The sequence below is a fragment of the Festucalex cinctus genome, chromosome 16 (genome assembly GCF_051991245.1).
Source record: "Festucalex cinctus isolate MCC-2025b chromosome 16, RoL_Fcin_1.0, whole genome shotgun sequence".
NCBI classification, from domain to species: domain Eukaryota; kingdom Metazoa; phylum Chordata; class Actinopteri; order Syngnathiformes; family Syngnathidae; genus Festucalex; species Festucalex cinctus.
Genome location: NC_135426.1, coordinates 14,211,733 through 14,230,243, shown reverse-complemented (window position 1 = coordinate 14,230,243; position 18,511 = coordinate 14,211,733). Strand labels below are relative to the sequence as shown.

The 18,511-nt window shown below is 44.0% G+C and overlaps 2 protein-coding genes across 12 annotated transcripts; one reads left to right on the top strand and one right to left on the bottom strand.

The window, feature by feature from the left end:
- Positions 1–573: 573 nt before the first annotated feature.
- LOC144004291 (dynactin subunit 1-like) lies at positions 574–9,630 on the bottom strand. Of its 7 annotated transcripts, none has more exons than XM_077501413.1 (31): positions 9,282–9,630; positions 7,839–7,904; positions 7,562–7,756; positions 7,383–7,464; positions 7,256–7,287; positions 7,154–7,171; positions 6,720–6,743; positions 6,480–6,566; positions 6,139–6,282; positions 5,794–5,991; positions 5,483–5,687; positions 5,321–5,399; positions 5,099–5,258; positions 4,925–5,029; positions 4,658–4,849; positions 4,467–4,583; positions 4,252–4,404; positions 4,012–4,172; positions 3,758–3,926; positions 3,606–3,674; positions 3,292–3,504; positions 3,051–3,212; positions 2,854–2,985; positions 2,655–2,780; positions 2,447–2,589; positions 2,184–2,350; positions 1,989–2,110; positions 1,719–1,914; positions 1,577–1,650; positions 1,426–1,515; positions 574–1,359 (listed from the first exon to the last, which is right to left on the bottom strand). In XM_077501413.1, exons 2-31 carry the CDS (start codon positions 7,878–7,880, stop codon positions 1,222–1,224), a joined length of 3,795 nt encoding a protein of 1,264 aa, XP_077357539.1. In that variant the 5' UTR covers positions 7,881–7,904; positions 9,282–9,630; the 3' UTR covers positions 574–1,221. The 7 variants fall into 7 exon arrangements, with proteins under 7 accessions (XP_077357539.1, XP_077357537.1, XP_077357538.1 ...); XM_077501411.1 differs by lacking the exon at positions 9,282–9,630 and adding an exon at positions 8,495–9,263; XM_077501412.1 differs by lacking the exon at positions 9,282–9,630 and adding an exon at positions 8,495–9,263 and having other exon boundaries at positions 1,989–2,107.
- On the top strand, positions 8,323–18,509 carry tdrd7b (tudor domain containing 7 b). 5 transcript variants are annotated; one of them, XM_077501420.1, is made up of 22 exons: positions 8,323–8,385; positions 8,639–8,760; positions 9,621–9,874; positions 10,875–11,093; positions 11,239–11,383; positions 12,430–12,610; positions 13,083–13,165; positions 13,311–13,513; positions 13,583–13,912; positions 13,981–14,291; positions 14,356–14,539; positions 14,618–14,729; positions 14,828–15,030; positions 15,099–15,233; positions 16,204–16,287; positions 16,371–16,505; positions 16,579–16,689; positions 16,788–16,936; positions 17,026–17,231; positions 17,335–17,518; positions 17,595–17,755; positions 17,836–18,509. In XM_077501420.1, the coding sequence occupies exons 4-22, from the start codon at positions 10,887–10,889 to the stop codon at positions 18,051–18,053; spliced, it is 3,342 nt and encodes a 1,113-aa protein (XP_077357546.1). In that variant the 5' UTR covers positions 8,323–8,385; positions 8,639–8,760; positions 9,621–9,874; positions 10,875–10,886; the 3' UTR covers positions 18,054–18,509. The 5 variants fall into 5 exon arrangements, with proteins under 5 accessions (XP_077357546.1, XP_077357547.1, XP_077357545.1 ...); XM_077501421.1 differs by lacking the exons at positions 8,323–8,385; positions 8,639–8,760 and having other exon boundaries at positions 9,428–9,874; positions 10,922–11,093; XM_077501419.1 differs by lacking the exons at positions 8,323–8,385; positions 8,639–8,760 and having other exon boundaries at positions 9,428–9,874.
- Positions 18,510–18,511: the final 2 nt, after the last annotated feature.

Here is an 18,511-nt window from a genome sequence, read left to right as displayed (position 1 = left end):
GAAATGGCTTGGTCAGAACCATCAAAAAGCCCTACACGCGTCACAGTACTGCCTGCAGGTTAATGAGAAAACAGATCATTCAAAATCCGAGGGTAAAGGCGCATCCTGCTCATTTCTAACCCAAATTACCTTGCAAAACAGATGAAACGACATCAATGATTAAAAATATTAAGGGGACATTTTAAAGAATTAACTATTGCATTTCAAATGTTAATTATTCTGATACAGTTCATACTTGATTTAAAAAATGACAGTTCTGGTGGCATCAAAGATTAATTTTAGCTAGGGTTGTTCAGATTCCAATCACGTAATTGGAAATCTGGCACCGACTACGTCATTTTCAGCTGACGGGAAATGAGGGTAAAAAAAACAAACGTTTTTATATACGTATATATTTTTTTAATTAAAAAAATTAAATACTTTTAAGGGCTACAAAAGTACAAAGATATTCCCAAAAGAAAAATGTATATCAATAAATTTTAACATAACAGTCGAAAACAGTGGAACTGAGCACAGCCAGTGGGAGAATGTTGTAGTAGTTGTTGCGGGAAGCTAATATGAAGTAACAAAGTCCGCAGTATGGAAATATTTTATTGTGCAAAGCTGAGACAGTGAAACGCAACATCTGAAAAAGTTGTGCCCCGCTCCCAAAAATGATTTACGGATCGGCACTCAAATATCCTCACAACATCAGGTGACTCACTCGGGTGAAAAAAAAACATGTGATCAGGGCATCCCTAATTTTAGCCTCAAGTCTGTCACTGTTGCATTCTTTCAGATTACATACCAGTAGTTGCATGAACAATCGTTTCAGGAAAAAAAAAAAAAAAAAAAATACTACCAAATAAATTGAATAGTACACATAATATAAATAGTGTATTGTGTATAACATTTTCCATTATGCTTTTTTTAAAAACGCTCAGCAGAATAGAAAATACAGGCAAAAAAAAAAAAGAGAAGAAAACTCATTCAACAAGTGGTTGCTTTTAATTAGAGGAATCGTACATACAGTACAAGGGGAGTGTATTTGGTGCAAGAAGAGTATAAATGCTAAATTATCTAATATCCCCTGTAAAGTGAAAAGAGTGAAAAAGTGTTGATGTGCGAAATCATTTGGGGCTTTTCCAAACGATCACTTCATCAATGTCATTCGTGCTAGTCACGTCCTAACAATACAAAATTTCAAAGTAGGAACAGGAATACAAGAAGCAACAAGCTGCCTCAGACCATGAGGAGGCGGTGCACTTGTTGCAGTTGCTGCTGCGACAGGACCAGACGGTGTACTTGTTCTTGTCCACGAGCGCAAGGAATGGCAACACGACCCACAAACACTGTTCCACCCTTCTTCTCTTCCTTTGCCTAAGATTAGATAACATGACTCGTTAAGATTGTGGGTGAGTGAGTAGATAGAGCTTTTGATCTCACCTTAACGAAAGAAGAGACTGGGAATGTTGCGAAGTCAGAAGCAGCTTTTGCTCCAGGTTGACGGGACACAACGTGTTCAGCTACTTCACCCTATAAGAAGACAAATATTCAGATGCACATTTCAAGTGTTGCTCATCCAAATGTCTTTTACCTTGAGTTTGGCTAGAGCGTTGCTGAGGTTTTGCAGTCTTGCAGTCTGCTCCAGCAGCTGGGCACTGGCGCTGACTGGAGGAAGACATTGTAGTTTGGGTTATGAAGGAAGAACAAAACAACGATCAGATGTATCCACCCACCTGACGTCTTCCCAGTGATGTCCACCACTTTGACTTCTGCACTCAGCTTGAGAAGGGTCGTCAGGAGTTGGTCTGTCCGGCGGTAGATGCCCACATTCAGTCCCTCTGGTGGCATGGAGCTGTCCTTGGACACCTGGTGCAGTTTGGCTGGGCGCAGTGGAGGCAGGGAGGCCAGCTGGGCATTCATCTTCTCTGCCTGAATGGCAAACACACTCTTGGTCAAGCAAAGAAAAGATGGATTCTAAAATAAGACTCTTATCTCAGGTCTACCTTAAGTCTGACGTTTTCGGTCTTGAGGTGTTTAATGCTTAGCCTCTGAGCTTCAAGCTGCTGCTGGAGGAGAGGCGAGTCCACCACTTGCATTGGTCCTGACAGTGATGTGGACATGCCTACTGGGGGAGGACACAGTCCCAATGATTCTGAGTTGAAGTCATCCAGCCTTCATCTCAGATATTACAAATGTACCTCCTGCTGGTCCTTGAACAACGGAAGCCATACCCGAAGCAGGCACACCTCGCAAGCCCTCTATGGTCATCTTTGATTGGTTATGGATCCGCTGTTTCAGCTCTGCTTTCTCCATTTCCAGCTGGTCGATGTCACCTTGCAGAGCATCCATCGTCTCCTCAAATTCCCTGCGTTGTAAAAGGTGAGACAGTGAGGCTCACTGTCTCTCCTTGTGACTTTGCGCGAGGGCACATGGTGACACGCTAGACAAATGTTAATCTCACTTTTCTTTTTTCTTCAGCAAGTCGAGGTTCTTGTCCAGTTTGGTCTGGATTTTCTCCACACGTTCATCTGCATCCTTGGTGGACGTGTCCAACTTCTTCTCCAGCAGGCTCAGACGGACATTGGCCTCACTCAGCTCTTCTCCCTGCAAGAAAGAAATGTTTGCTCTTGGATTTCTGCACAAAAAATGCTTTTTTGACCTCACCCCACCTTGATCTTGATGGACTTTTTGAGCTCCTTGATGGCTGCTTCTCGGTCCTCCAGCTTAACTCCGAGACCCTCGGCATCAGTCATCTCAGCTCTAACTGTGGCTGCTCTCATTTCCACTGGAGGACTCTGAGGTGAAAATCACAGGAGAAAAATGACTACCATGTCCTGATTCATGAAAGACACAAAAGGACACAAGTACCTTTCCTTGTGGTTTGTCTGCATCGTACTCTCCTTCCTGCATTGCGGTGGCCATCTTGTTCATAGTAGCAACAATAGCACTGCAAGACTGACGCAGGCACTCGGTGCCATTAAGACCATGAGCTCCATACACCTGTGTGAGGGACAAACAACTTCTTTAATCCACTTCCTGGTTGACTATTTCTAATGATTCCCTACCTGCTCCACAGCCTGGCACATCGTATCCTCCAATTTGAGCGCATTCAGTCCTTCCTGCTCAGTCAGCGGTGCGATCATCTGAGCTCCGGCTGCCGCCACCTCCTGGAGCACTGCCACCACGCGGGTCAGCTGTCGTCTGCAATCGGTCAGCGCCTCAGACACCTGATGGACAAAAGGCCACACACGCTCCTGCTTGAATATTGTAATTAAGCCTCATTTGAGTTCAGTGTATTTTTCTTACCTGTAGTCCAAAACTGAGAGCAGCTGGGGTCCCGACGGCATCTGTGCCAGGCATTCGACGGCGGATCTTCTTACAAAACTGCTTTATGTCTGAGCAGGACGTGTCCAGGTCCTTCAGGAGAACAGCCAGCGTTGAGTTCTGCTGACCCGTTGCGAGGAACGCGCGTAGACGGGCTACCTCCACTCCCATACAGTCCACGGCACTCTGGGTAAACTGGGTCAGAAGTTGAATTAATTCAGCATGCTTTGATAACCGCTTGCGAAATTTCTTCAAGGATCACATATTAAACTGTACAGCTAAAGACAGACTGGTACCTTAATGTGGTCAGATAGCTGCACTGTGCAGTCCTCCTTGTGGTCTGTCAGATGAACACTGTACAATTGCTAGGGGGAACAAGAAGCTGACTTATTAAGATTCTATTATTGAGGAAGAGGGCGCTTCTAAAATGCAGCGCAAGTTCTGTTACCTGATAGTACTTGATGGCCTTAGTCAGCGGTTCCACCTGAACAGTTTCATCCAACTGGTCTTTGTGCAGCAGGTCGATGAAATAATCCAGCGAGCGCTCGTGAAAGCTCATTTCGGAGTAGAGCGTGCCCATTCGCTTGAAAACCTCCACTGAGCACATATTCAAAGCTCTGGAAGCAAACAGGACAAACTCCATTCACAAGTGCTTTCTGTTGATGCTGAAATTTTGTGATGTGACGTGTACTTGTGGCTTACTGTTCATATTTGTGCAAGGTGGCCTGCAGCAAGTTAAGGGAGTACACTAGTCCAGAGGCAAAACTGCGTTGTTCTCCTGGAGGCCCTTTCAGTGCCGCGCCTTGGGCCAGGTTCCCGTTCAAATCAAACTTCTCCTGCGCCTGTTTGCTGATTAGCTCAGCCTATAAGGGACAAGTGCATATGCTACGTAAACAAGGATGGACACGGCAAAGATGTGTCAGTGCGCTTGTTTTAAATGACCTTGCAAATGATCCTGGGGATGAGCAGGAGCACCAGTATGCAGTCGTGGTCTCCACCGTGACGAAGGAAGGAGTCCGGCATGAAGGATTTAAGTAGGGACACCTCCCGGTTAAGCTGAGCCACTTCCATTTTCCGCAGCTCCATCTTAATGGCCTGAAAGACGCAGACGATTCTTTAGCACAATCGAATTTGAAGAACCGCTATCCTTCACTTACCTTGGCGTACGCCTTTGTCTCTGCAAACTTGATTTTGAAGTCAAACAGCTCCGCGTGAGGTTGTTGCACTTGTTCACTACTTTCATTCTGCTGGGTCATTAGCTCTTTGTTGGCCTCCTGGTGCACAAAACTAAATCAAGGTCCGAGCATCCACGGTACGGCATCTGCGCCCATCTGTGATGTGCACCCACCTGCAGTCTGTTGGTGAGCTCTCTGTATTTGTTGATGGTCTGCTGGTAATCAGCCACTGTCTCCTGGGCGGCCTCCACCCTCTTGTCCGCCTCTCGGACCTTCGCTCCACTCATGTCCAGCTGCTCCCTCAGCTCCATTTCCGTCTCCCTGGCGTTCTCCTGAAGCTCGTCATTCATTTCATTGATCGCCTCCTGTTGAAGCAGAACAATTACTTGAAATGACACTTACCAACTGGCTGTGAATGCTATCCGTAAATCCAGACTGACCAGATCGGTAACTGTTTCTCTCAGCTCTCTGACTTTCTCCTCTAAGTCGAGGTTCCTCTCCGTCAGAGTCTCAACCATCTCCTCTGATCCCAGGGCGGCGTCCACCTGGTATACGACACGAACACTCAAGACACGGAAAGTGTTCACATTCTGGAATCTCTGCGCAAGCTTTACCTGCTCCTTCAGTTCATCAACTGTGGCCTCTGCCTGCTTGATCTCCTCCTGCAATTTTTCCTTTTGAGTCCTCAGAGTTTCCATCTCGGCATTCTTCTTCTCCATCTGTTTCTGCAGTTTCACATGCTCCTGTTTCTCAGAGGCAGACAGGTCACGCATCCTGAGGAAGAAAGTTGTTTAGGAAAAAATACTTCAAACTGTTGTTTCTGTGTACCTACTCACCTGACCAAGGCCTCCTTTAGTTTGCTGTTCTGCTCCTCCAGCTGTTTAACATGGTAACTGGAGGCAGCACCATCTGAGCCTGTCGAAGAAGCAGACACAGACCGCATTATCTTTGCGACACCACGATGAGACATTTGTGAGACAAGCTTGTAGGGAACAGACCTTTCTCTGAAATGTCATGTCTAAGGATCTCCAGGTCCATGGACAGCTCCTCCATTTTTTCCTTTAGCGTGTCCACCTCCACCTGCAGCGACTCTGCTCGCTCTTCAGCCATCTCTTTATCCAGAGTGGCCATCTCGATGGCATCTGCTGTGTCAGACATCTCCTCCATGTAGCGGTCCTTCGCCTCCTGAGCATCACGTGCTTCCTGGAGGAACAAGAAAAGAGCATTTGCTGATCGTCTTAGGTTTTGAAATCCACATTTTCATGTTTGCACGCAGAAGTATATCAATATTTGTCATAATTGATGTCACCCTCTTGGCTTCTTTGAGATTTTTCTGTAGCTCGGCCTGCTGCTCCTGCATTTTGGTCTTCCACTCATGCAGCTGCTCCAGCTGGATCTTGTGCTTCTCCAGCTCCTTCAGCTTGGCCTTGTCCTCCGTGCGCTTCATTTTCAGCGTCTCCAGCTTCTCCTCCAGGTCCTTGACCTGCGCACGCAGTGACTCCTCCTCCTGGAAGCAGCAGACAGGTAGGAGGATGCACAACACTTTGTGTGAACAAATAGTTGGGATTGTTTTCAATTAACCTAAATGAAAATGACAGTCGTACATTTAAATGACTTGATCAGCATCATTCTGTATCTCTTATTAGTGACCCACCTTGCTCGGTGTAGCTGGAGCAGAAGTCGTGGTTCCCTCTGTCAGAGGCCCAAGTTGAGTTGTAATTGGAGCACCCAGCGCAACCTGGAGGGGGGATAGGCCGACTTCACTGACATCACCAGATGAAAGATTCTCACGAGATGCCTGACAAAAGAAGGTGTGTTGGAAAGATCATTACATGTCTAATTTTATTTGGGTAGTTAAAAAAAAAAAAATGTCACCACCCCTATGTGCCCTCTACATTAGTAAATCCCATCATTGAGCCAAACAGGCCAAATGCACCCGTGTTCATGGACCACACGCTTCACCACTTCTGTGATACATGACGTGGCGGTGCATACCATGAGCGGAAATCTGGAGCGGCTCGGGGGATGTATCAAGAGGGAGGGGAGCGAAATGGCTGATGCTAGACGCTTTGGTTTGGTCCACTGCCACAGCACAATCATGAAAACCATTTTACTTCACAAATCAAAAAGGTAGCCTGCTATATGTCGTGTACAATGCATGTATGCGAGAATCAATGTCACTTCCTCCCTTCAAATTAAATCCTTAAAAAGATGGGAGTTTCACCATTAGCTCACCTTGATAGAACGACGGGTAGAGGACTGGAGAAGAGTAGGAACGCGCACACAGCCAGCGTCGCAAGATAAGAGATTAGTAGCACAGGAATAGCAAACCATGAGTGTATATTTAATGTTAGTTTTCTTTTGTTTTTTTCTTCAAAAAAAGACCCAGTTACTTCCCCAACTGAGAAGAATAGCAACATGTCACCTCAGGCAACTTGTCAAAGTGCAAGGAGCGCCTCACAATCTCACACAGAATGTGTGCATGCGTTTACAAAAACACAACGAAACGTGCACATGCAAAAACAATGCAATTCTATGCATGATTGAGTGACCAAAGAAATACATGTTTGCATTTTTTTTAAAGGGAGGAGGTTAAAAGTATGTTAAGTTATGTAAATGCCGTTAAAACAAAGTGAAACAGAAAAATGGACTGCCAAGAGCATTTCTACCTTCTTTGCGCTTGAGGCCTAGAAAAAAAATTAAATCAACGCTTTGTGTTTATTTGTTAAATGATTGATTTCTAAATGTTACTCTGCAAGATGATTACATACCAGTTTCGTTGTTTTGGGGGTTTCTGGTATATCTGGTGAGAAAAAAAGAAGTCATATTTCATGAGATGATTTAATGCTAACTTTTAAGGCTCTGTGAATGAATGCATGCAACACTCAAAATGGCCACCTCTTTGTCTCGGGATCCTGGAAGGGCCGGACTCAGGAGTGTCTGGAGATGTTGCACTCGAGCCATCATCCACCACCTGGATCTGCATGTGGTATATGGAGCGACGCAAACACACGGCAAATCAATACTGATGTTCATTTTACAAAAGGCATACATTGCATATGATACATCTTACAAACCTGAGTCTGTCTGACAAATATTCCATGGTTTTCCTCACAGGTGAAATAGCGTTTCCCCTGCACAGTGCCATCATTCTTGCCTTTGGGCTCGTTGAGGATGACACCCACCCATTTCCCGGGGGCAAATAAGGTCGGTCCAATGAAGGTGACAGTGCCACGCTGACCCTTTCCTATCACTTCCACTACAGAACCAATCTAGGAGAAGGCGGCAGGTATTAAGATGAAATGCTTTATTGTTCCCCATTGAAATTTTTTTTTTTCAGTTAATGTTTGCAACCTTTGGAGGTTTTCCGCTTTCCACAGTTCCCCCGCTGCTCATTCTGCTTATCAATGGGCTGGTGAGCTGGTGGTAGTTGAACAGAAATCAGACACCAATGTAGTTAATATCTATTTTGCATCCTTCAAAGTGATGAAACAAGTGATAGTGGTCAGTTTCATACTATTGATATTATTTTTGATCCATTTCCTTAAAAAGTTGGGTTAGAAAAAGATTTGCAAACATCATTTCCAAGTCACATGTCATGGACCACAGAAGACTGCATAAAATCTTATCTTTTACTTGCCCCAGCTCACACAAAGACCCCATTCAAAACATAGCAGGTCATGTTAACTCATGGTGCCGGATGATTTTAACCACAGGGGAGAAAACAGGATAGAAAAGGGTTTTCTTCATACAAGCAGGAGCAAAAGCATAGTTGAGCATTGTTCATAAACTTATATGAAACTTTGGTAAAGTTGCTTAATTTTCTCTTTCTCTACAGTAACCAGAATTATATTCTCACACACATGAAGTCACACAGCAAGCTGACTCACACTTCAATACGGTAAGTGTCCCAAATGAAATATTTTAATTGCATATTATGAAATGCAGTGGTTTAGTCAGGGCTGATGTTATCTAGTCAGGAGATTGATGTTTGCATTGAAGTTACTTACCTGCGGTGTATAAGAATGCCTCCTGCTCATTGCCATGGTTATTAAAATTAAATTTAAACACAAAGTGGTTCCAGAATCTAAGATAAATAAGAATTTAAAAAAACTACAAGTGTTATTTGCTCTTAATGCTTTCCCTTTCTACAGAAAAGTGCCAGCATTTAAAGGAGGGGCCCAAGTTGTGCGTCACTAAACATCACAACTGAGATGAACAGGGAAAGGGAGGGCGAGATATTTCCCATGTCAACATTGAAACAGCTGATGAAAAGGTTAGGTGACATTGATAGGGGGATGCCACTTTGAATTCAATGTTATTTGTACAGGGCCAATTCACAACGGAAGTGATAGAAATACCAATAATAACGACAATATATTTATTGTATCTGTACCGCTCACCCATGCTTGATGGATTTTGTGTCATTTTAGTGTCTGTCTGTTAGGTCAGCTGACAACGCTTTCACGAAATAAAAAAAAAATGAAGTGATAGACTTACAGACAGCGAAAAACACATGTTTTGGCAGACATTCCAGACGATCTTAGATTGTGTTACTAACCCGTCATGAACCAAAGTTCCGGTTTATATTATTTAGCGCACATCCAATTTATACACAATACGACAGATTCTATGTCTGATGTCGTTCAGAAGCACATTTCTAAGCATATCCCTCTCCTCTGTTAGTCTGTATGCATGTTAGTTCATGTAACGCATGGCTATTGTGTTTAATAAGAAAGGTACTCGACGCTAGCAGTTTTAAATTACGCCTCTTCACACTTAAACTTAAGATACAACCTTTAGGTGTATTTCCTCGGAATGTTGATGCAACTTCTTGTTGCTATTTTTCCTCCTTTTTCCTTGTCTTTTCCCTTGCTCTTCTTCTACTGTGGACTTTTAAATGGTCGGTTTGGTGCGCATTACCGCCACCTTCTGGTATGGCGTGTCAATCAAGGAACTACAGTACAGTTCTGTACTGTACTTTCTGTTTGTGAGCGCTGTATTTCTTAAAAAAATATATAACAGCAGTATTTTTAATCTATAGTCACTACATGTTGTTTCCAGTAATTGTGAAATTAAGCCTTATAATTGCGATTGTGCTTTAACACTAAAACTATAATAATTTGTTTTCGTGAGGAGTGGATTTGTTGTGAGCTATGCACGTCGACTTGACATGATTCCGAGGCCCAGGCTGAACTGACCAATCGGGCTGCGGAAGAGAGGCCGTGCTTGTCCCGGTTGGCAGCCACACACACCGGCTCAACAGCTCCAGACAGAGTTCCAGAGATCCGGCCGCGCAGCTCCGTGGTGGTGACAGCGCGTGAGGACAGCGCCTGTACCTGATCTGTCAAACTTGGAACAGTTGGGCGAAAGGTGGAAACACTTTTAAGGTGAATTACGGTGACTTTTACTGTGCTTTTGGTTGTTTGTTTACTCTTTTTCGAGCATTAGAAGGGTGGTATTTTTAAGCTAACAAAGTTAGAATGTAACTTCCTGTTTTGCTCTTCAAAATAAAGTTACGTGTATTGAAAGAGGAAGGATAATTGGATCCGTATTTAGTTTTATATTGAAGGAAAGATCCGTTAGGTTCCGGTTTTCTGAACATCTCCAGAAGTAGCTTGCCACGATACCATTTGCGGCTGGAAGATTTTAAATTCCATACCATTTAAACTTTCCGGTATTATCTCAATGTTTATCGCAAACAAATATTCGCGACTAATTTATGTTTTAGGCTCGGACAAACAAAATATAGGAAAACATATCTAAACAGTTTTAGTGTCGAATCAAGGGCGTGGATCTGAAGTGTGACACGTTACGTCATTCTCAGTTTCATTTCGCGTGTATAGCCGTATGATCGAAGTACATGTGCGAAGTTATTAGTCTTTGCCATTACGTATTTGGAATTGCATTATAACAAAGCACAAAAGCGTAACATTAAAGGGCTTCCAGCTCACGTTATTCTAATAGTGTTTATATATATATATATATATATATATATATATATATATATATATATATATATATATACATACATACACTGTATGTAAAAAATAAATAAATCGTGGGTGTGTCACCTCACCACATCAAATCGACTGATTTATATATTATAAATCCTCTGTGTTAAAACCACGTCACAAATCTCTCTCTCTTTTTATTATAATTATTATTTTTTTTATTCCAATTCCATTTGGTTCTGTCGCAGGAAGCATTAAAGTCCCTTTGTGGGCAGTTTGACAGAAAATTTCATTCTTTCCTTCTTGAGAGGAAGAATGTAGGCTATTGACTTTGCAGTTTTACAACATTTCAGCAGAATGCCATTTATGAAATGCTAACATTGATCCTTTCATGGACAAGTTAAAAAAAAATTCTGCTTGTGTATTTTTGCACTAGTTAATTTAGACCATGTCTGACGGCGAACTGGTGAAAAAAATGCTCAGGGTCATCCTTCAAGCCAACAAGGGTGGACTGTCGCTATCCCGTCTACAATCTGAGTACAAGGAGCTGACCGGTGAGCAGATTCCACATAAACAGATGGGACACAACCATCTGGACACACTGCTGACCAGCATGCCCTCAGTCGTCCGCGTGGAACGCAGCCGCTCAGGAGAGGTGCAAAGTTGCTTGCAAACAGTCTAATCCAGTCAAAGGAGAACACTTAGAAGATTTAGTAAACTGAGCCTTGAAGCTCAGTCACATCCTCACAGATAAAAGTAGCAAGTCATTACTAATATGGCCGTTTGTCATATGTTTCCAGATAATGTGCTTTGCCTCTGTGGACAAAGAGACGGCCCATGTTGCCAAGGTGATGACTCGCCAGCGAGGTTCCAAGAAGACTGGGCGACCCCAGATGGTGAACACCCAAATGAGGGTCAAACCAACGGCTCTGCTTGTCTTTAATGGTATAATCCAAGTCTTTTGAGGTTTGTGGTTAGGTTTACAAACTTCAGATCAGATCCAAGCTTTTTATCTTGCAGTGGGGCTAAATTCTAGAAAATACTGTATCATATTTGTTGACATAATGCAAACAGAAGGCGTTGTGTGATTTAAAATCTTGTGTAATATTTGTTAATTGTACACACAATTAATATGCTTCATGCTTATAAAAAAATCTTTGATATCAGTGGTTGTGCAGTCAGACCCATACAGTTGTTGCTGCTCCCAAACAAACCATGCGACACAGACACTCCTTTGGTGTTATCGTTTGCAGTGCCTCCACTAGAGAGTGTGAGTCTGCAGAATATTCTTGGAGTCAGAGAAGGTGGTGGTGGGGAGAGGAGTATTGTAAGAGGACGAGACAGCACAAAAAGAAACGCAGCACAATGCTAGTGTAGGGCTTGGGCAGGTGGTCGAAAAGGAGCCGGTGAGCAAGAATGACAGTGAGCCTAAAAAGCTAAGACTATTACCCGAGAGAGCCACAATAGCTGATTCATGCATCAGCCTCTCCATCGCTTCTTCAGCACCTGGGATTTTGTTATTCAGGGAGAGTAAGACCTCGGACTGTGAGTTTGCTGACGTGATTCTCGTCTGTAGGATTTAACAATTTGCTGTACGTACGCATGCCTGGATGATTGATTGACTCTGGAAGTATTTGGAAAAGATGCAATTGAGATCAAATGAAAGAGGTGGAGAAGCAGAATGTGTTTATTGATCATGGTGACTTGATTGTGGACACACTGGATTGGTCAAGTAAGACTCACATGCACAATGACAGTCACTGAACAGGAATGAATAAATCAGGAGCCTAGGTGAGGATTGGGGGCAGTACATGTTAAGACAGGGGGTCTGTGGGTGCAGTTTATTTTTGTAATACATAGGGGAAAGAGCTTCAAATTAAAAGTGTAATGTTGATAGTTAACTCCCAGTGTCTGCTGTTTGACACATGCCCTCCAATTCAATACTACCTTGTCTCAGCGTTCTGTGCGTGTGTATGTGTGCCTCGATGCAGCAAAACCTCAAACCTCCCTGAGGCAACCGAGCCACCGCGGACGAGGCGGCGGCAGAGGCGGCGGTGGCCGAGGCTCCGGACATGGAGACTTCAGACAGTCCAGGGATGTGAGGGATGGACAGGCGGAGGGCAGGACGGGAACGCAACAGCTGAAGATGCCCAACCAGAACACAGCCAACAGGTAAATAAACACGTGGATCTCTGGAATAAACTCCAGCCGGCAGCCACAGTTGCCTATTCATTGGGAGAACAACTGACATCCCCACGGCCCTCAGCAGCACAATGGGGCATCCTGGTCCCTGCCCAGTGTATTGGCAGGGGCTCATGATCCCAGAGTAGAAGGGGTGTAAACCTTTCTAATCCCCTTCTATTCTCTGGTAGATTAAAGCATCTAAACCAATGCAGAGTGAATCAGCAAATCTAATGGAGCCCTCTCGATCTTTCATTGAAACAGCAGGCGCGTTATATCACACATTTGGTTCTGTGGCGGGAAGCATCAATTCATCACCATGGAAACGTAGTATGGGATCTGTTAAATTGACATTTTGTGTGTGCTAAGAGAGAACTGAATTTAAGGTTTGGGCTCCTCATGATGTGACACAGAGCCAGTACTAACTAATCTTGGAAATTTAAGACTAACGTCCCGTGTCCAGGTCGGAAAAGAGGATGACACTCCCATCACGCTTTCAGAAGGAGGTACAGGCTCACCTTTCCCGAAACTGTCAGCCGACTAGTTGTAAGTCTAATAGTGATCACCTTGTTTTATCTCACCAAGAACAATAACTAATAATCATCATCATCATAATAATCATAATAAATCATTCTTGTCCCTATCTGTGTCTGGATTGAAACATGTCCTCTTGTGTTCTTGCTTCCTCCAGCACCTTTACGTTTAAATGAGAATTTGGATTCTGTCAAAGTCTACAACCCTCAGCAAGTCCAGAGCTGCATCAAGGATATCCTGTTGCAATACAGCAATGGCTTCTGGGTTTCCAAGTTGCCTCAGATCTACAAAGAGCTTTATAAACAGGACCTGCCAGCCGAGGCTATTCGAGATCTGGAGACCTGGAAACACATATGCACTGTACGTTCTCTGAAAATGTAATCCCACGATATAAGGTGACTGTAATCCATTTGTTTTGCCTTTTTCCAGATAGAGAGAACATGCAGCAGTAACCCATCTGAGCTGCTTCTCTACCCCGCCAAGGAGCAGACCGTCGTATCTGCCCCTACTTCACCTTGCTCCCCATCTCCTGTCTCCCCATCAGACAATCCCTTGCAGTCCCTCGACCACCAGCGACCCCAACTTAAACGCTCCGGCTCACACCCAACTGCCTCAGCGTCCTCGTCATCCCCCAGCCCTCCATCGCCGCCAGCTTCTCTTAGCCCCGAGCTGAAGCAGAAGCTAGAAGAACTGCTGTTGAAGTATTCCAACGGCCTGTGGGCCCATGCGCTTCCTAAGCTCTTTCAGGACACCTATAAAGTCAGTAGAAAAAAAACAAAACGCCATGAAACTTTTATTCATGTCTTGTTTTGCTTTTGTTCGATCAGACCAAACTTCCCGGACACGTCCTCGATAACCTTCACCTCCTCTCCGACATCTGCACCATTGACTACCCGATGCCCGACAACCCCAAGAGGGCCATCATGTACAGGAGGAGCAGCAGCAGTGGCGGAGGAGGAGGAGAAGACGAGAACTGTAACAGGAGAGGCTCGTCGGCCAGTGAAGAAGAGCGGAGAGTGAAGCGGGAGGAGGGGAAGAAACTATGTGATTATTCGGTACCACCCCTGCATATCCCCGAAGAGGAGTATCCCTCTGTGTTGGTGGTGGAAGCCACAAACACCAATGAAGTCGTCTTGAGGTACACGAGAAGTTTTGAGGCATATTTAATTGATAGATCACACAATATCCTCCTGCATTTGAAGGTACATAGGAGAGAGCTACTCGCAGGCTCAGGAGCGTATGGAAGATGAAATGAGGGACTTTTACAGCAAGCACAAGTCGACGCCTTGCTCATCTCCGTTGTCGGGCCAACTTGTGGCTGTCAAAACTGAGGAGGAGGAAGTTCTGAGGGCTCAGGTGTGCGAGCTCATGGCGGATAAGGCTAAGGTGAGAGGTTTTCCAGGACATTAATGTAACTTTGAAGAGTTTACATCAGAATTTTGAATTGCCCGTGTGGATTTATAGGTTCACTTTGTGGATCATGGCTTCTCAGAAGCTGTTAGCAAAGCCAAACTTTTTGATCTGCACGAGAAATTCTTAAAACTACCTTTCCAAGCCACCAAGAGCAGACTGGCGGGTGAGATGAAATCATGTTGTCATAAGGACAAGGAGCAGAAATCTCAACCATCCATTGCTAGTAAATATTGAGCATCCATTATGGAATTTTGTGTCCAGGCCTGGAGCCCTTCAGTCAGGAGCCCGCCGTGCTGAAGACATTTGAGGCGATGGCGAGTGGCCGGATCCTTTTGGCTGAAATCCTACAGAGAGGGCAGACTCCTTTGATGGTGTTGTACGACACGTCACAGGATGATGACGTCAACATCAATGCCGCCTGCATGAAAGCCCTGCAGGACAAGAGCCTCAACAGTCCCTTGCAGGTCAAAGGAAGAAATTCTATGCGCTGAAAGTACAACACGCTAGGCTCATAATTGGTTGTATTCCTCAGGTTAACAGCGCTTTCATGAATGTGACCATCACCAGTGTTTGTTCCGATGGGACCATCTACTGTCAGTTACCCTCTCGAGGTCTCACCAAACTCAATGAGATCCTTGAGAACATCGAGACATATTTCCACTCGCAGGTTAACAACATGTTTTAATATCTTGAACAACTAATAATACTTTTATAGTTAGAGTTAATGAAGACTTTGATACATTTCCAGCGGTGACATTTGTGCGCAAGTGTGGAACTGCCAGTTCGGAGTAAACATTTTTGACTGGCAAATATTGCAAACACATTTAAACATACTATATTTAAATATATTTGAATGTTTTTGCAAGGACATTATAACATATTTGTAAATACGCTTGAACGTACTTGTAGGCTAAATGCTAAAAACATGTTTTTTTTTAAGCATTTGACCTACATTATACCGCTACGTTTTAAAATTACGAATCAACATTGTTTATTCGTAATTCTGTCTGCAGTGTGTGTGTGATATCAGTTTGGCATTTTTTTCCCATGATGCTACTGAGGTATTATGGGGAAAAAAAAGGCTGAATGGAAATCATGCAATGCACACAATAAAAATTACAACAAAACAATGTTTACTTAATTTTTGAATGTATTAGTATAATATAGGGCAAATGCATGCGTAAATCAATACCCCGTGGCATTATGGAGAAAAAAATGGTAGATTTTTAGCATTATTTCCTACAAGTACATTGAAACGAATTTGCAAATATGTTTGAATATTATTTGTAAATATGTTTACAAGTATTTACCAGTCAAAAATGATTACTCCACAATGGCAGTTCCACACTTCTGTATCCAAATGACATTTCAGCCTCAGAAGTCTTTTGTGAATGTGCCTTTGCTGTGTCAAATTAGTGGACAGATTGAGATTAGTGTGATAATCTGGATTTGATGCTTCGCCAAGCCATTTAGGATGTGAGCAGTGCAGTGCCACCTCTCTCCTTTGAAGCTTTACGTCAGTGTTTAGGTAAACATGGCTTTAACCACGCGGAGGCATTGCGAAGAAAACAACGCTGGATCACTTCTGCTTCCTGAGTAGTGTGTATGTATTATAATGAAATCTAGATTTCTCACAGGTAACGTCAGAGTTCTTAGTGTCCAGGCCATTCTGCGGCAAAGGATGCGTGGCTCGGTACAAAGGCAAATGGTCCCGCGTGGAAGTAAGATTAAATTACAAGGAAGAAATTGGCACTCTGAAGATATGAAAACTGCATGCCATTTATTATTTTCTTTGTCTGTTTAGATAACAAATCTACATGGTAGCAGAGTGTTGGATATCCTCTTCCTTGATGTCGGAGTCCAGGCTTCCGTTGAAGTGTTTGAGCTCAGGGAGATTCCACAAAAGTTCTTCCGTGACCTCATGGCCATCCCACCGCAGGTTGCATAAATAATAACAACAATAAAGCAGTGATGGAAAAACACAATTCCCGATAACGTTAATATGTGTTTAGGCAGTCAAGTGTTGCCTGGCAGACCTTTCTGTTAGTGTCGGATCCTGGACTCCAGATACTGTCCAGTGGCTTCGCGAGAAAGTTCTCAACACCACTGACTGCAGCATGAAGGTACAGTAATTCTTTAGTCTAATTTGCTTATGAAAATGTTCATGCTTCTATACGTTGTCTATAACATCTCTCTTCACACACTAAATCTGCACTTCAAGGTAGCCAAGGTGGACAAAAGCAAACAGTGCGTCTACGTTCACCTTTTCACTGACAAGAACTTCCACGACCCTGTCTGTAGTCTCAACCACCAGATGGCGCGGTCGGACTTGTTCAAACAGCAACCCGACGTCTACCTGACAAGCCACAGGTCACTTTAACGTTTAAAAAAAAAAAAAAAAAAATTCCTGCATTTGAAGTCACTCCTTTTTATTCTTCATCTGGTCATTACTCTCACAGTCCCATCAAGATCTCCACGCTCACCAAGACATCAAGCGGCGGTGACGTCACCAACGGCAGTCCCAAGTCGGCTCCTGTCGCAGCCAAGCCTGATCTCAGAAAGGTTCCGTCCGGACCCAAATTAACTGCCAGCAGCCCACCTGGGGCACAGTCGTTCCCATCATTCAATTATCATCTGCCACCACTGTTAACACTCCCCCCTGCAGGTCATATCATCTCGATTAATTTTTTAGTTCAGAATTTCACGACTTCATACTAATGCGGTACTCGTTTTGTTTGTTTGTTTGTTTGTTTTTTTGTCACTTCCAGGAAACAACATGGACGTGTACATATCAGTGGCATGCCATCCAGGCCACTTTGTCCTCCAGCCCTGGAGAGATATGTACAAACTGGTGGTGCTGATGGGGGAAATGATCCTCTTTTACAACCAAACGGATGAAAGACCTCTGAACGTGCAGAAGAATCACATCTATGCTGCTAAGGTGGAGAACAAGTGAGTGAAGCGTTTGACAACTCAGGCCTAACAAAACGGCGCGCTCTCTAAATTTGTGCATTCCTCCACTGTGCAGCTGGTATCGAGTTTTAGTGAAGGGGGTTCTTACCAATGGGCTGGTGTCCGTTTATGAGTTGGACTACGGTAAGCACGAGCTCGTCAGCTGCACACAGCTCAGAGCTCTTAACAAGGAGTTCCGACAGCTACCCTTCCAGGGAATCACCGCTCAGCTGGCCGGTGAGTCTCAAGGTCAAAACCCGATTTAAGCACCAAGTGGCACGTTCCTTTTTTATCCAAAAGACCGTCTCGCCCCTCAGGAGTGAAGACGAGGCAGTGGTCCGAGGAAGCCTCCATCGTCTTCAGGAACCACGTGGAGAAGAAGCCCCTCGTGGCCCAACTGGAGGCAGCGCAGGAAGCAGCGAACGCCTGGGACAGGAAGCTGACCGTCTTCCTGGTCGACACCTCACAGCAAGATAGCGACATCTGGGTGCATGACATCATGGCGGAGTTTGTTGACGAACTCCCCGACGAATAGAATGGTGGAAAATCCTAACGTTGCGAAGTTTGTCTCTGAAGAGTTGATCCATTTTCAAACTATTCCCGGGAATGAAAGGAAATAAGAGAGACCAAGGGCAAAGCAGCGTGGATAAAATATTGCCCCCTGCTGCCCATGTTTGAGACTACAACTAGGACTTGACCTTAATGTGATTTGAGTGACTGCAGTGCCACAAAAATGGTGTCAAATACTGCTTAGCTTTGCTGTTTAAGTTGTTGTAATGGCAAATATTTGCATCCTTTCCAGGTAGTATGCAGAGCTGATGAATGCATGTCAATTTGGAAGTATGCGCCACATTCCACTGTTGACCGGACAAAGCCCTGAGCTGCACTCTTAACTAATTTATTGAATGGAATCTTACTCCGCCATTTGTATTTTATTTAACAATAGGATACAAAACGTTGTGGAATAAAGTTTTATGTGAGAGGAGTAGAATC